Source organism: Pelophylax lessonae (genome assembly GCF_965119305.1).
Source record: "Pelophylax lessonae genome assembly, chromosome: 5".
NCBI lineage: Eukaryota > Metazoa > Chordata > Amphibia > Anura > Ranidae > Pelophylax > Pelophylax lessonae.
This window is the reverse complement of record NC_138772.1, coordinates 556,630,310-556,647,384: the sequence shown is the minus strand read 5'-3', so window position 1 is coordinate 556,647,384 and position 17,075 is coordinate 556,630,310. Positions and strand designations below refer to the sequence as shown.

The window sequence follows — 17,075 nt, the reverse complement described above, 5'->3', positions numbered from 1 at the left end:
TGTTGTCACATGAAAAGATAGAATAAAATATTTACAAAAATGTGAGGGGTGTACTTACTTATGTGAGATACTGTACCTTTTTACTTATATGCAAGTGCATATTAATCTCTCTTTAGATGCTTTGCAATGATCTCACTTTGCACTCTTCCCCCCCCCCCCTTTATCATCCCACCCTGCTCTCTCCCCCCTCCTTTAATATCCCACCTTACACTCCCCCACCTACCCCCTTTTATTACCCCACCCTGCTCTCTTTCCCTCCCCATTTATCATCTCACTCTGCTCTCTCTCTCCCCCCCCCCTTATCATCCTACCATGCTCCCTCCCCCTTTATCATCCCACCTTGCTCTCACTCTCTCTCCAACCCTCCTTTATCATCCCACCCTGCTCGCTCTCTTTCCCCCTTCCCTTTATCAACCCACCTTGCTCCCCCCCTTTATCATCCCATCTTGCTCTCACCCCCATTTTATCATCCCACCATGCTCTCTGTCCCCTTTATCATCCCACCTTACTCTAGATCCCCCCCCTTTACTATCCCACCTTACTCTCCTCACCTTCCATCATCCCACCTTGTGCTCCCCCCATCATCCCACCTTGTGATCCCCCCATCATCCCACCTTGATCTCCTCCTATCCTTTTCCCCATACCACCTTGCACTCCTTTTCTTTATTACATCTAATTAATTCTGTATAGTGATCTCCAACTGCAAGCTGCACCATAGCTTACAGCACATGATGCTGGTATAAGATATATAAAAAAAAAAAAAAAAAAGACATCATAACTTGTGAAGAAATATATACATGAAGGAAGGACATGTTTTATACATTTACAGAATGTCGCCTTTAAATGAACCCTACATAATTTAACACGGGTATGTGGTTCATGGGAAGGTGTTACAGGGGAACTCCACCGTTAACAGTATCTATTAGTGGAAAATGCCAGCATGGGCTCCACAGTGACAAAGAGAGACGATCACAGAAGGTGAAGATGCACATAGAGGGAGTTGTCTTAGTGTAGTGTAAGGCAGGGTCCTCACATCATATATAGGTCACCCTGAGTGACCTAAAAAGTGCTACATTAGCCCCATTCGGGTGACTCGGGCGTGCATGCCGGAGGTGGGGCGTCCTGTATATCTTGTAGGAGGATTACAGCTTTAGCAAAGCAATAAGTGCGTGGCTGATGCTCAACCAACTTTCAGACAGTAATGACCAGGTGAGGTCAGCAGATGCTCCATAATTACGTCGTCTTAAGGCTTTCATCGAGAGACACTACAAGTGTAGTCTTTATATCTACTCTGTGGGTTCCCATACACCATTAGGAATACAACCCCCAAGTCCCTAAACGTGGACAAGATTCGGTCTAAAAGGGACCCCAATGACGGAGTGCACAGGGACCACTGTCCAGAATCTACTGCAAGAGAGACAACCCCGTCTAAGTTTTATTGAGTGTCCAGAGAGGGTCCAGCATGCTCAGGGGATCATCACCAGCCTTGCTCACCCTGGCCAGGCCACCATCGTTCTGTGGCTGCAGGAAGCTGTGCTTGTTCATCTTCTGCTTTCCTCTCTGAGAGGAGTCCAGGTTGAAGGCCTCAGGGGTGAGAGAGGCTAGCAGGTTCAGAGAGGACGATGACGGCACGGCAGGAACGTTGCTGGCCTCTGGTCCGGCCACCACATCTTCAGAGACCAACGCATGATGGTTCATTGCTTCTACGGGGACATCAGCAGCAGGACCGTTGGAAGTCGGCTGAGGCGGTATTGGAGATGGTGCAGATTCTGCGTGCGTCTGCGTCACAAGATCTGTCTGGGAGGAGCTCGGAGGAAGAACCAGCTGGGACAACTCGGTTGTTGCTTGTTCGCTTATGACAGGAATAGGAGGTGGTTGATAATGGTTGGTGGCCTCGGGGCTGCCGGAGGACGGCTTAATACTAAGCTTGGCAATGGTAGCTTGGATGGAGCTGATGGTCATATCCCCTCCGAGCACAATGTCCTGCGGATCCTGCAGAGAGTAGAGCTGGAAGGGAAAAGCAATCAAAAATTACAAACATGATGCAGTCAGGCAGTAGCATGAACACCTTTTTTTAAACCACTTGACCCCCCAAGGCCCTTTCTGGCACTTTTTTGTGGTCATGTAACAAATAGAATTTTTTCCTAGAATATTACTTAGAACCCCCACTTTTTTTAAACACAGAGGCCCTAGAGAATAAATCGGTGAGGTTTGCGATATTTTATGTCACGCGGTATTTGCGCAGTGGTTTTTAACCACTTAAGCCCCAGAGGATTTGGCTACTCAAAGACCAGGCCCTATTTTGCGATTCGGCACTGCGTGACTAACGGATAATTGCGTGGTCGTGCGACGCTGTACTCAAATAAAATGGACGTCCTTTTTTTCCCATAAATAGAACTTTCTTTTGGTGGTATTTGATCACCTGTACAATTTTTACTTTTTGCGCTATAAACAAAAAAAGAGCGACAATTTTGCAAAAATAACAATATTTTTCACATTTTGTTATATGAAATTCCCAAAAAAAAAATTTAGAAATCAAAATTTAACATTTTAGGCCAATACATTTTTAAAAAAAAAAATCAAATATTTTTCATCAATTTAGGCCAATTTTGTATTCTGCTACATATTTTTGGTAAAAAAAAATCCCAAAAAGCGTATTTTAATTGGTCTGCGCAAAAGTTATAGCGTTTACAAACTACGGGATAGATTTTTGGAATTTTTATATTTTTTTTGTTTTTATTAGTAATGGCGGCGATCAGAGTTTTTTTAGCGGGACTGCGACATTGCAGCGGACAGATCGGGCCCCTAACTGACATTTTTGACACTTTTTGGGGACCAGTGACATTACTACAGTAATCAGTGCTAAATAATATGCACTTTTACTGTATAAATGACACTAGCAGGGAAGGGGGTTAACACTGGTGGTGATCAAAGGGGTTAATGTATGCCTAAATATGCTTGCTGACTGTGTGGGGGGGACTCTGTGACAGGTACACAGAGATCGGGGCTGTAGCTTAGCTGAAACTTCTGATCTCTCCCTGCCTGACAGAAGACCCGCCTGCTTTGTGTACATAAGCAGGCGGGTCTTCTGTCAGTTTCTCTGATGATCCCGGGAGACGGCGGCAATTGCCGCCCTTTCCGCTGTATCTAATCACAGCGGGAGTGCGGCTCCGGCGGCGCACGCCGCCGAGACCTCGTGCACAAAATCACGTAGTACTACGTGATTTTGCGCAGCCGAGCCACCCTGCCGCAGTAATACTACGGTGGGCGAGAGGTTAAGCACACCTGTGCAACGCCGCCGACAAAGTAAATTTTACCATCCATAAATGCGCAGCTTTAAAAGACTTTACAGGTTACATTTTCAGATTCACAGAGGAGGTCTGGTGCTAGAATTACTGCCCATGATCGGACGTTCAAAGTGATACCTCACATGTGTGGGACGATCGCTGTTTGGATGGGGGACTGATGCATGCGTTCGCCTTTGCACAGTTATTTTTTTTTTTCTCTGTCACAAGGAATGTAAACATAATTGTGTCAGCAACATGCATGTGATAGGTACTCTTTATGGAGATATCTGGGGTCTAGAAGACCCCAAATCTCACCCCTGCCCTTAAAAGAATTCAAAACACCTAGATCAGTGTTTTTGAATGCTTTAAATTTTTTAAAAATGGCACTGAAATTTAGGTAAATTGGACTTGATGTCAGGTCACCACTTCCAGGTTATCATAGCCCAGAGCCGATCCTGCCTTTGTCCGGTTTTGTCCAAACATCCTCTCCCACTGCTTGTAAAAGCAATCCAGCGGCTAGTTAGCCGATTGGTTCTCCTGTAAAAGCAATCCTTTCATTCACCTTACCCCTCAAGACACTCACATTTCTCCTCCAGGCGCTCATCTCCAACCACCCACCTTATCCTGCAAGATGCTCAGCTTTCTCCTGCAGGTGCTCATCTCCAACCATCCACCTTACCCTTCAAGAGGTTTGCCTCTTCTCCAGGCACTCAACTGCAATCATCCACCTTACCCTTCATGACGCCCACTTTCCTCCTCTCCAGTAACCCATCGCCAACCATCCACCTTATCCTTCAAGACGCTTGCCTCTCTTCTCCAGGCACTCGTCTCCAATCATCCACCTTACTCTTCAAGACAATCTTTCTCCTCCAAGCGTTCCTCTCCACTTTACCCTTCAAGACGCTTGCCTCTCTCCTCCGGGCACTTACCTCCAACTATCCACCTTACCCTTCAAGACGCCCACTTTCTCCTCCAGGTGCTCATCTCCAACCATCCACCTTATCCTTCAAGACACCCACTTTCTCCTCCAGGCACTTCTCCCCAACCATCCACATTCTCCCTTCAAGACACCCACTTTCTCCTCTAAGCGCTCATTTCCAACCATCCACCTTACCCTTCAAGACGCTTGCCTCTCTCCTCCAGGCACTTATCTCCCCAACTATCCACCTTACCCTTCAAGACACCAACTTTCTCCTCCAGGCACTTCTCCCCAACCATCCACCTTCTCCCTTCAAGACACCCACTTTCTCCTCTAAGCGCTTGTTTTCAACCATCCACCTTACCCTTCAAGACACCCAGTTTTTCTCCCCAAGGCATTCATCTTCAACCATCCACCCTTCCCTTCAAGACACTCGCCTCCAACCATCCACCTTACCCTTCAGGAAACGTACTTTCTCCTCCAGGCTGCGTATTTTCAACCACCCACCTTACCCTTCAAGATGCTTGCCTCTCTCCTCCAGGCACTCATCTCCAATCATCCACCTTATCCTTCAAGACACTCCCCTTTCTCTTCCAGGCGCTTATCTCCAATCATCCACCTTATCCTTCAAGACACTCCCCTTTCTCTTCCAGGCGCTTATCTCCAATCATCCACATTATCCTTCAAGACGCTCCCCTTTCTCTTCTAGGCGCTTATCTCCAACCATCCACCTTTTCCTTCAAGACGCTCCCCTTTCTCTTCCAGGCGCTTATCTCCAACCATCCACCTTTTCCTTCAAGACACTCCCCTTTCTCTTCCAGGCGCTTATCTCCAATCATCCACCTTATCCTTCAAGACACTCCCCTTTCTCTTCCAGGCGCTTATCTCCAATCATCCACATTATCCTTCAAGACGCTCCCCTTTCTCTTCCAGGCGCTTATCTCCAACCATCCACCTTTTCCTTCAAGACGCTCCCCTTTCTCTTCCAGGCGCTTATCTCCAACCATCCACCTTTTCCTCCAAGACACTCCCCTTTCTCTTCCAGGCGCTCATCTCCAATCATCCACCTTATCCTTCAAGACACTCCCCTTTCTCTTCCAGGCGCTTATCTCCAATCATCCACATTATCCTTCAAGACGCTCCCCTTTCTCTTCCAGGCGCTTATCTCCAACCATCCACCTTTTCCTTCAAGACACTCCCCTTTCTCTTCCAGGCGCTTATCTCCAACCATCCACCATATCCTTCAAGACACTCCCCTTTCTCTTCCAGGCGCTTATCTCCAACCATCCACCTTTTCCTTCAAGACGCTCCCCTTTCTCTTCCAGGCGCTTATCTCCAACCATCCACCTTTTCCTTCAAGACGCTCCCCTTTCTCTTCCAGGCGCTTATCTCCAACCATCCACCTTTTCCTTCAAGACGCTCCCCTTTCTCTTCCAGGCGCTTATCTCCAACCATCCACCTTTTCCTTCAAGACACTCCCCTTTCTCTTCCAGGCGCTTATCTCCAATCATCCACCTTATCCTTCAAGACACTCCCCTTTCTCTTCCAGGCGCTTATCTCCAATCATCCACATTATCCTTCAAGACGCTCCCCTTTCTCTTCCAGGCGCTTATCTCCAACCATCCACCTTTTCCTTCAAGACGCTCCCCTTTCTCTTCCAGGCGCTTATCTCCAACCATCCACCTTTTCCTTCAAGACACTCCCCTTTCTCTTCCAGGCGCTTATCTCCAACCATCCACCTTTTCCTTCAAGACACTCCCCTTTCTCTTCCAGGCGCTTATCTCCAACCATCCACCTTTTCCTTCAAGAGGTTTGCCTCTTCTCCAGGCACTCAACTGCAATCATCCACCTTACCCTTCATGACGCCCACTTTCCTCCTCTCCAGTAACCCATCGCCAACCATCCACCTTATCCTTCAAGACGCTTGCCTCTCTTCTCCAGGCACTCGTCTCCAATCATCCACCTTACTCTTCAAGACAATCTTTCTCCTCCAAGCGTTTCTCTCCACTTTACCCTTCAAGACGCTTGCCTCTCTCCTCCGGGCACTTACCTCCAACTATCAACCTTACCCTTCAAGACGCCCACTTTCTCCTCCAGGTGCTCATCTCCAACCATCCACCTTATCCTTCAAGACACCCACTTTCTCCTCCAGGCACTTCTCCCCAACCATCCACATTCTCCCTTCAAGACACCCACTTTCTCCTCTAAGCGCTCATTTCCAACCATCCACCTTACCCTTCAAGACGCTTGCCTCTCTCCTCCAGGCACTTATCTCCCCAGACTATCGAGGTTGAGCAGCCCTCCCCACCCCCCACATACACCTGTACTCAATCAGTGTCCACCATCAAGTGGATATGGGAGGAGTCCCCTGTAGTGCATTTGCACATTTTTCCCAGCAAGGAGTGTTATCTCCAAGGGTTAGAAGGGCTGGATTCATCTCTTTTTCATGGATAGTGTAGGACCCACTGATAATGGGGTACTTTGACGCAGTAGTGGGCTTGAGCACGATATGGCCATATTGGGACCAAACCCCCATTTTTATTTATGGACTCTCTTCAGATTTGGTAGTAATTTCTTTTGCATTTGCGCGCTATTCTTTTTTAATATCTCCCCAACTATCCACCTTACCCTTCAAGACACCAACTTTCTCCTCCAGGCACTTCTCCCCAACCATCCACCTTCTCCCTTCAAGACACCCACTTTCTCCTCTAAGCGCTTGTTTTCAACCATCCACCTTACCCTTCAAGACACCCAGTTTTTCTCCCCAAGGCATTCATCTTCAACCATCCACCCTTCCCTTCAAGACACTCGCCTCCAACCATCCACCTTACCCTTCAGGAAACGTACTTTCTCCTCCAGGCTGCGTATTTTCAACCACCCACCTTACCCTTCAAGATGCTTGCCTCTCTCCTCCAGGCGCTTATCTCCAATCATCCACCTTATCCTTCAAGACACTCCCCTTTCTCTTCCAGGCGCTTATTGTTAACTTCATGTACAAGGGATATAGTTGTTTAATATACTGCCATCTTGTGGTCATTTCGGTTACTGCATCTTTTTCAGTATTCCCTCCTATTCTATGATGTATTTCCCCTTCCTGTCTAGTTTGGTTGGATTTCCCCCTTCCTGTTCAGTTTGTGTGGAGGTGAAATAAAGGACGGAGTGCAGAACCACGTCGTGTCTGTGGATTAATTTACATGGTAGCAGAGGATGGTTTCCAACTATAGAGTACCGCCTAAGTTTGACGAAGCCAGACCATACGAGTGCTGGAAGAATGAAATTAGTATTTGGAAACTTGTTACGGATCTGGACAAGAAGAAGCAGGCACTCGCGGTTGTGTTGGGGCTTGAGGGGCGAGCCAGAGAGACCGCTTTGGAGATACCTGCGAGCGATCTAAACAAGGACAATGGTATGGAAACTTTGATAGCTAAGCTGGACTCTGTATTTTTGAGAGAAGAAAAAGACCGGGCTTATGAAGCGTACTCTCATTTCGACTCGATTTCTAAAGACAGCGAGGTGTCCATGACAGACTACATCATAGACTTTGAGCAGAGATACAACCGCATGAAGAGGTACACCATGACCTTGCCTGATGCTGTGTTAGCATTTAAACTACTGGACACGGCTTGTCTTGAAGAAAAGAGTAGGCAACTAGCACTTACAGCGTGCACGGATTTAACATTTGCATCCATGAAGTCAGCGTTAAAACGGATTTTCGGAGGAAAAACCAGTGGAGTGAGCGGAGGCAGTGAGACTCAAGATGCAGCGTTTTTCACGGAGCAGAGGCCACCGGGTAAATTCAAACGGAACAGCCAGTCACAGAGCAGACAGTGGCAACCACAGCAAGGTACTAACCCACTCGACAAATATGGTAAGCGATCAAAATGCGCAATTTGTCAGAGCACATACCATTGGGCCAAAGACTGTCCTCATCGGAGAAATGAAGTAAAGCTAGCAGAAGATGAAAATGTTGAGGAATGTAACATTACACTGTTTACAAAAGTTATGACGGACTCTGAGATTTTCCTAACTGAATCACTGGGATCAGCTATCATTGACACAGCATGCACACGTACTGTCTGTGGTGAAAAGTGGCTGGATAGTTACATGAAAGACCTGAGCCAAAGCCAAATAAACAAACTGATGCAAACAGAATCTTCAAGCTGCAGACCTTTCAGATTTGGTGATGGTCAGGTGGTACACTCCAACAGAAAGGTAAAGCTTCCCGCTAAGATCGGACCAACAAAATGTCACATTGAAACGGAAGTTGTTCCTGTTGATATTCCTTTATTGCTGAGCAAAATGGCTCTAAAGAGAGCGGGAACTGTCTTAGACATGGAGAATGACAAAGTTGTCATGTTCAAGCAACCAGTGCCTCTTGAGCTCACTAGTTCGGGACACTACTGTGTTGACATTAGAGATGGTAATACTGAAGTGGACACCAATGTAAGTGAAGTCCTTGTCATCACAGCAGCGATGTCTACAAAAGAGAAGCGTAAAGTCCTTTTGAAGCTTCACAAGCAGTTTGGCCATGCCTCTGCAGACCGGCTGCAAAGGCTTATCCTCAGCTCTGGAAATACTGACAAAGACTGTCCAGTTATTCTGCAAGAGATCATCCGTGACTGTGAGGTATGTCAAAGATACAGCAGGACCAAGCCCAGGCCTGCTGTCGGTTTGCCTTTAGCCTCAGAGTATAATGAGACGGTGGCAATGGACTTACATGAGCTGGAACCTGGCATATGGTACCTCCACATCATCGACCATTTCACACGCTTCAGCGCTGGAAACATTGTGAGAACAAAGAAAGCATCTGAGATCGTCAACTCTTTCATTCACTCGTGGATAAGTGTTCATGGTGCCCCAAAACGGATTTACACTGACAACGGTGGTGAGTTCAACAATGAGGAGATAAGAGAGATGGCAGAAAAATTCAACATCGAGATGAAGACCACAGCGGCATACAGTCCTTGGAGCAACGGGCTGCTGGAGAGACACAACATGACTCTGACTGAGATCCTCCTGAAGGTGAAAAGGGAAAATGGGTGTGGCTGGCAGATTGCTCTAGATTGGGCTCTAATGGCCAAAAACAGTATGATCAATGTGCATGGTTATAGTTCACACCAGCTGGTGTTTGGTCACAATCCTAATCTTCCCTCCGTTTTGGTTAATGAGCTGCCTGCTCTAGAAGGCACTTCTATGAGTACTAGAGTAGGACAGCACCTAGCAGCATTGTATGCTTCCAGAAGAGCATTCACAGAGGTGGAATGCTCAGAAAGAATAAAAAGAGCTTTACGAAAGCAGCTCAGGCCTACAGATGAAAAGTATGAGACAGGAGACAGAGTGTACTACAAACGAGCAGACAGTACAGAGTGGAAAGGTCCAGCTGTAGTTATCGGTCAAGATGGCTCTGTAGTGTTTGTCAGACATGGTGGTATCCTTGTTAGAGCACACCAGTCCAGACTGAATAAAGTTAATGCACAGGATGAGGATACACCTGTACTACCTGATATCACTGAAAATAGTAAAGAAAATGTAATCCACACTGATGGGTCAGAGAATTCAGATGATGAAATGAGTGCCAATAGCGAAGTGCAAATCCCTGAAAACACAGAAACTGACGATAGAGAAGATGTGAGACAAACTAATACTACTAATACAGGGGGTTCCACGGGTGTCCAACTGAGAAAAGGTCAGACAGTGACATTTACAAACAGAGATGATGGTGCTGAACACACTGCCAGAGTCTTAGGCAGAGCAGGGAAAGCAAGAGGGCAATATAGAAACTGGTACAATGTGCAGTATCTAGAACCAAATGGCAGCGAGGGTCAAAAGGAAGCTTTAGACATGTCACAAGTTGACGATCTTCTCACTGGGTGTGAAAACACCGATGATGATGTACTTATCACCAAAGACATTTCTTTTGATGCTGCTAAACAACAAGAGATTGAAAACTGGCAAATTAATAATGTTTACGAAGTAGTCACAGACAAAGGTCAAAAATGTATCTCTACTAGATGGGTCTGTACGTTAAAGGAAACTTCTAGTGGTGTTGTTCCCAAAGCCCGTCTTGTGGCGAGAGGTTTTGAAGAGGCCAATATGCATGAACTACAGAAAGATTCTCCCACATGTGCATCAGAGTCACTCAGGCTGCTGTTAGCTGTTATTTGTCAAAACAAATGGCAAGTGAACTCTATGGATATTAAGTCTGCTTTTTTGCAGGGAATGGAACTCTCAAGAGACATTTACATTCGTCCCCCTCCAGAAGCGAGCGTGGACAATGTGTTGTGGAAACTAAAGAAATGTGTGTATGGACTTGCAGATGCTTCCCTCCACTGGTACAACAAGGTCAAAGAACTCATGCTGAACAGTGGGGGTAAAATGTCACGGGTTGATCCTGCAGTGTTTTATTGGCAGAATGAGCAGTCTGAGGTGACAGGAGTACTGGCATGCCATGTGGATGATTTTTTTTGGGCAGGTTCAGAGCATTTTGTAACTAATGTCATCCCTGTGCTTAAATCTGCATTTCACGTGGGTCGTGAAGAGTGTGAGAGTTTTTCATATGTGGGGATGAACATTGCTACTGTGGGTGGTGTAGTGCAGGTGCATCAGCACAGTTATATTGAAAACCTACAACCAATTCATTTGCAGGCAACACGTGCTGTACAGAGAGAGGCCCCACTGAATGAGAAAGAAAGAGAACAACTCAGATCCAAAATAGGACAGGTTCTGTGGGTTGCTAAACAAACAAGACCAGATGTTATGTTTGACACATGTAGCCTAGCATCCAACATTAAGAATGCTACTGTTCAGTCCATACATGAAGTGAACAAAGTGATCCGTAAACTTAAGTCAGAGAAGGTAACACTTAAGTTTCAATACTTGGGTAACAGTGAGGATTTGAGTTTGGTAGTATTCAGTGATGCTTCACTGGGCAATCTTCCAGATGGAGGTACACAGGGTGGGGCTCTAATTGCTCTCATGGAAAAATCAGGAAAGTTCTCCCCACTGTTTTGGCAATCTAAAAAAATTAGACGTGTGGTAAGAAGCACACTGGCAGGAGAAACCCTTGCCATGTCAGATGGTATTGACAATGCTATGTTCTTGGCTATGCTCTACTCTGAACTCACTACTGGTAAAGCTGATCTTAATGCTCTTCCTCTTATCTGTGTTACTGATAACCATTCCCTGTTTGACGCTCTTAAGTCTACAAAACAGGTCACAGAGAAGAGACTAAGATTAGAAATAAGCGGTGTCAAAGAGCTCATACATGCTAATAAAATCAAAGAAGTGCGTTGGTCAACAGCCAAGTCACAACTTGCTGACTGTTTGACGAAAAAAGGTGCTTCCTCTCTTATGCTTCTTAAAGCGCTGTATGAGGGTGTATGGAAACTGTAAAATCTGGTCCATTGAGCATATATCTTGGTATTTTTTTGTTTGTTTAAATACACACACTTACTTGAATGCTACTGTGTTCTGAAAATCATTTTTGTGTGACAATGTTTTATGTCAAACTCACCCGTTCTTTTTATCTTAAGAAGAGAGTGAGATTGTTAACTTCATGTACAAGGGATATAGTTGTTTAATATACTGCCATCTTGTGGTCATTTCGGTTACTGCATCTTTTTCAGTATTCCCTCCTATTCTATGATGTATTTCCCCTTCCTGTCTAGTTTGGTTGGATTTCCCCCTTCCTGTTCAGTTTGTGTGGAGGTGAAATAAAGGACGGAGTGCAGAACCACGTCGTGTCTGTGGATTAATTTACACTTATCTCCAATCATCCACATTATCCTTCAAGACGCTCCCCTTTCTCTTCCAGGCGCTTATCTCCAACCATCCACCTTTTCCTTCAAGACACTCCCCTTTCTCTTCCAGGCGCTTATCTCCAATCATCCACCTTATCCTTCAAGACACTCCCCTTTCTCTTCCAGGCGCTTATCTCCAATCATCCACATTATCCTTCAAGACGCTCCCCTTTCTCTTCCAGGCGCTTATCTCCAACCATCCACCTTTTCCTTCAAGACGCTCCCCTTTCTCTTCCAGGCGCTTATCTCCAACCATCCACCTTTTCCTCCAAGACACTCCCCTTTCTCTTCCAGGCGCTTATCTCCAATCATCCACCTTATCCTTCAAGACACTCCCCTTTCTCTTCCAGGCGCTTATCTCCAATCATCCACATTATCCTTCAAGACGCTCCCCTTTCTCTTCCAGGCGCTTATCTCCAACCATCCACCTTTTCCTTCAAGACGCTCCCCTTTCTCTTCCAGGCGCTTATCTCCAACCATCCACCTTTTCCTTCAAGACACTCCCCTTTCTCTTCCAGGCGCTTATCTCCAACCATCCACCTTTTCCTTCAAGACGCTCCCCCTTTCTCTTCCAGGCGCTTATCTCCAACCATCCACCTTTTCCTTCAAGACACTCCCCTTTCTCTTCCAGGCGCTTATCTCCAATCATCCACCTTATCCTTCAAGACGCTCCCCTTTCTCTTCCAGGCGCTTATCTCCAACCATCCACCTTTTCCTTCAAGACACTCCCCTTTCTCTTCCAGGCGCTTATCTCCAATCATCCACATTATCCTTCAAGACGCTCCCCTTTCTCTTCCAGGCGCTTATCTCCAACCATCCACCTTTTCCTTCAAGACGCTCACCTTTCTCTTCCAGGCGCTTATCTCCAACCATCCACCTTTTCCTTCAAGACACTCCCCTTTCTCTTCCAGGCGCTTATCTCCAATCATCCACATTATCCTTCAAGACGCTCCCCTTTCTCTTCCAGGCGCTTATCTCCAACCATCCACCATATCCTTCAAGACGCTCACCTTTCTCCTGTAGGCACTCATCACTAATTATCCACCTTATCCTTCAAGACACTCCCCTTTTTCCTCCAGGTGCTCATTTCCAACCATCCACCTTACCCTTCAAGACACCCACTTTCTCTTCCAGGCACTCATCTCCATCCATCCACCTTACCCTTCATGATGCCCACTTTCTCCTCCAGTAACCCATCTCCAGCCAACCACTTTTCCAATCAAGACACCTTCCACACCCTGCAGATACTTCTCTCAAGCCGAGTGCCATTTAACTCTAGACACCCACAACCCCCTGGCAGGCACTTACCTTCTGAGACGAAGTGGGCTGTGGCTTGCTGGAGGAGGGAGTGTAGACCCCGTGTCTCTGCAGAACTTGTTCCGCATGCTTCAGAACTGCCTCATAGCAGAACTTTAGATGTATCTGGGAGAAAAACAATGGAAATGTCAACAGCGACATCTTCGTTCAGCCATTTTCCAGGGCTACCATCTACTCCCTGGCCTTTGATGGCGGCTCAGATGACATGATGTCATTTTCTACAAAGTTACAATGTTGCAGTGATTACTTGGGGATGAGGAGACTGAGGAAATCCTTCTTCCTGCCTGCAGCAGATTGATGACATGATCGTAACCTAGGAGCTGAGTTTTTATTGATAAAAGGTGGAGCTTTATTTTTTCATTCATGTAGTAAAGCTACTGAGAGGTCCATATTAAGTATGCAGAGGCAACTTTAGTTTTATCCTTACAAAAAAAAAAAAAGAAACGAATGAAAAGGCTTGGATAACTATTTGAAAGTAACCACGAGTGAATGATAAACAGGAGCCTGGCCTACTGCCATCTTATTAAAGCATCACTGCAAGTCAATATGGGTGTGTGCTGGACCAGGGTATTCATGTTCCCAAGTATCTCAGATACGTCATATTAGGACACTAAACTCTTTCGGGTGAGCAGCGGCGTACCTTCTCCTGCAGCATGTGCTTCCTCTGCTGCCTCATCTTCTTCACCAGCTGTGCCAGGTCTGGGATACCGTTGCCGGCCTCTACTTCCTGCATGGCGGCATATAACAGGCAGAAGGCCCCCGTCCTTCCCACACCAGAGCTACAGAACATCAAACAAGAGGAAAACTTCAGATCTGCTCTATCAGGATCCATTCCTGATAATAGTACATAGGTGGAAGGAGACGCTCTTACCTGCAGTGCACTACAATGGGCATGTGAAGGGGGCGCTGGTGCAAGTAGTGTTTATGAACATCCTGGATGAACCGCAACAAGTTTCCTTTACTATCGGGGAGTCCACTGAAAGATAAAAAAAGAAATAATAATATTTCTCAGAAACATACCTGAACCTAAAGTGTATTTTACTTGGAGTCCATTAACCTCCCTGGCGGTATGATTAGGTCAGGAATTTTGTACCAAAAGCGCTACAATTTTTTGCATGGAAATTTGGTGTTATGTTTTGTAGGCCTACAATTCTTAGTAATTACTGACTTAACCCTGACCAAAACAAGACTCTAGTAGACATCCCAGATGTGATAAAATTTGAAACAGAAAATCATAAATTATAATATAATAAATAACTATAAATAAGTTAAAGTATATGTGTGTATATATATATGTGTGTGTGTGTGTGTGTGTGTGTGTGTGTGTGTGTGTGTGTGTGTGTGTGTGTGTGTGTGTGTGTGTGTATGCATACACACACACATTATTATATATATATATATGTATATACACACACACACACACACACACACACACACACACACACACACACATACATTTATATATGTCGGTCAGGACGTGCTTTATAGGCTAAGTTCACCTTTATAAAAAAAAAAAATGCATATGACTTTTGCAAGAAAAAAATGTGCATTTATAACTTTTTCCCCCAGGATCCTGCAGAGCATTGCATCCATGATCAGCGGATCGTGGGTGCAATATCAGGCTGCTGAAGGCATTGCCTACAGCTCTGTATGTGCTGTCAGTTACAGAGCTGTAGGAAGTGTCAATGGACTACGAGGGCGCTGATCAGCTACAACTACAAGCAGTCTGCTGTGCTGGCAAAAGGGACTCGTAGTTCATTCATTTACAAATCACTATGGACGAATGATGTGGCTTTGTGGGTGGGGCCTTGCTCAGCCATGCTAATTTTAAATGTGACAGTGAGTGCGAAGGAGAGAAACCCCTGATCAGTCACAGGGAGGAGGGACACTGGCAGTGGAAGGCAGGTGATTAGGAACATGTTATATGCTGCAATCCAAATACAGGTGTAACATGTAACGTTGGTGAACAAATCCTTTAGGCCTCTTTCTCACGGCCGCTCCGTGTGAAAGCTCTGCTGCGGGACTTTTTTTTTTCAGGGAGCGGATGACATTTGTGTCATCCGCTCCGTATGTCCGCATATCATCCCATCCGTTTGCGGATGATATGCGGACATAATGTAAGTCTATGGGCATTGCGGATGTCAGCGGGTGACCAAAAAACAAAACAGAACTGAAAGGAAGAAAATCGGATGTCAGTGGATGGTATTCCTCTGACATCCGCAATGCCATAGACTTACATTATGTCCGCAAATCATCCGCAAAAAAATAGGATGATTTGCGGACACGCGGAGCGGCCGGGTGAAAGAGCCCTTAAGCTGACAAATGTAAAATGCACACATTGTAGCCATTTCTGCATCGTTGGGTGTATTATTTTAAATGCAAGCAGTGGTAACTACCTGGTATCAGCCTCTTGCAGTCCCTGTACAGCAGAGCTCAGAGAGGGGGAGGGAGAAACAGCACAAGCAGCCAGTTGTGCAGCAGTGCTCATGCGTTACCAAGAAACATGCTGATAGGAGGACAGAGCAGAGAGATAAGCTCATCAGTCTTCAGCTTTTCTCTTGCTCTCCAGTCACAGTTTAGGGGAGGGACAAGACCAGGAAATGTTACTAGACTACAGCAGAGAAAAATCAGGTCTTCTCCCTGCCAGATAGGACTGTGCTGTGTGGCAGAGTTGTGTTAACTGGGGACTGAATGGACAGAAGTTTAAAGCTTTGAATACATGTAATACAGCTTTCATATATGCGTTTTATCTGTATTTCTGTATATTTCACAGTTTGTCTGGAGAATAGCCAATAAAGTGTAGATGAAACTCGAAACTTTCCACAGGTATAGAAATAATGATGGTGACGTACAGCTCCGGCCAGGAGGTGAACTGGAGGTGAATGATGGAACGTTTCAGGCTCTGGTCTTTGTACTGCAGTGAGATGACCCTCTCCACGTGCGTGTCGGCAACCTTATGGCTGGTCAGAGTCAGTGTGATGTGTCCATGAAGGACGGGCTGGCCGCGCTCAGTGGGGAAGTAGCGTACCACTTTTTGCTGTGGAGAGAAGAACAGGACGTATTTTATACACAGATCTGCAGAGATTGACACCAATGAGTAGAATGAGAAGAGCAGGTGAATCATACCAAGGTTATCCATGAAGTCTGATAACTGTGTGTGAACACCCCCATTATATAGCCCAATTTTGCAGTTTATAAAACTTGTACTGTCAAAGTGTAGGATAAACCTGGTGTGCAGAGGTCGGGACCAGTGACCCGAGCTGGTGGCAAGAGGTCGGTGACCAGACCTGGTGGCAAGAAGTCGGTGACCAGACCTGCTGTGTAGTCCCATGGCGTGTAGGGGTTGGGTCAGGGAGCAGACCAGGTGCATAGAGGTTGGGTCAGGGAGCAGACCTGGTGCATAGAGGTTGGGTCAGGGAGCAGACCTGGTGCATAGAGGTTGGGTCAGGGAGCAGACCTGGTGCATAGAGGTCGGGTCAGTGATCAGGTCTGGTGTGTACAGGTTGGGCCAGTGACCAGGTCTGGTGTGTACAGGTTGGGTCAGTGACCAGGTCTGGCTCATACAGGTTGGGTCAGTGACCAGGTCTGGTGTGTACAGGTTGGGTCAGTGACCAGGTCTGGTGCGTACAGGTTGGGTCAGTGACCAGATCTGGTGTGTACAGGTTGGGTCAGTGACCAGGTCTGGCTCATACAGGTTGGGTCAGTGACCAGGTCTGGTGTGTACAGGTTGGGTCAGTGACCAGGTCTGATGTG

At 46.2% G+C, this 17,075-nt stretch overlaps 1 protein-coding gene across 1 annotated transcript in view; it reads right to left on the bottom strand.

The window, feature by feature from the left end:
* Positions 1-1,355: 1,355 nt before the first annotated feature.
* The window catches only part of PTPN23 (protein tyrosine phosphatase non-receptor type 23), a 125,116-nt gene continuing 109,396 nt past the window's right edge, over positions 1,356-17,075 (bottom strand). Inside the window, exons 21-25 of the mRNA XM_082259230.1 lie at positions 16,175-16,359; positions 14,194-14,298; positions 13,963-14,101; positions 13,314-13,427; positions 1,356-2,007 (exon numbers count right to left, since the gene is read on the bottom strand). Of these exons, the coding sequence (XP_082115356.1) occupies positions 1,429-2,007; positions 13,314-13,427; positions 13,963-14,101; positions 14,194-14,298; positions 16,175-16,359 (1,122 nt within the window). The 3' untranslated portion in view covers positions 1,356-1,428. The remainder of the gene's footprint in view (positions 2,008-13,313; positions 13,428-13,962; positions 14,102-14,193; positions 14,299-16,174; positions 16,360-17,075) is intronic.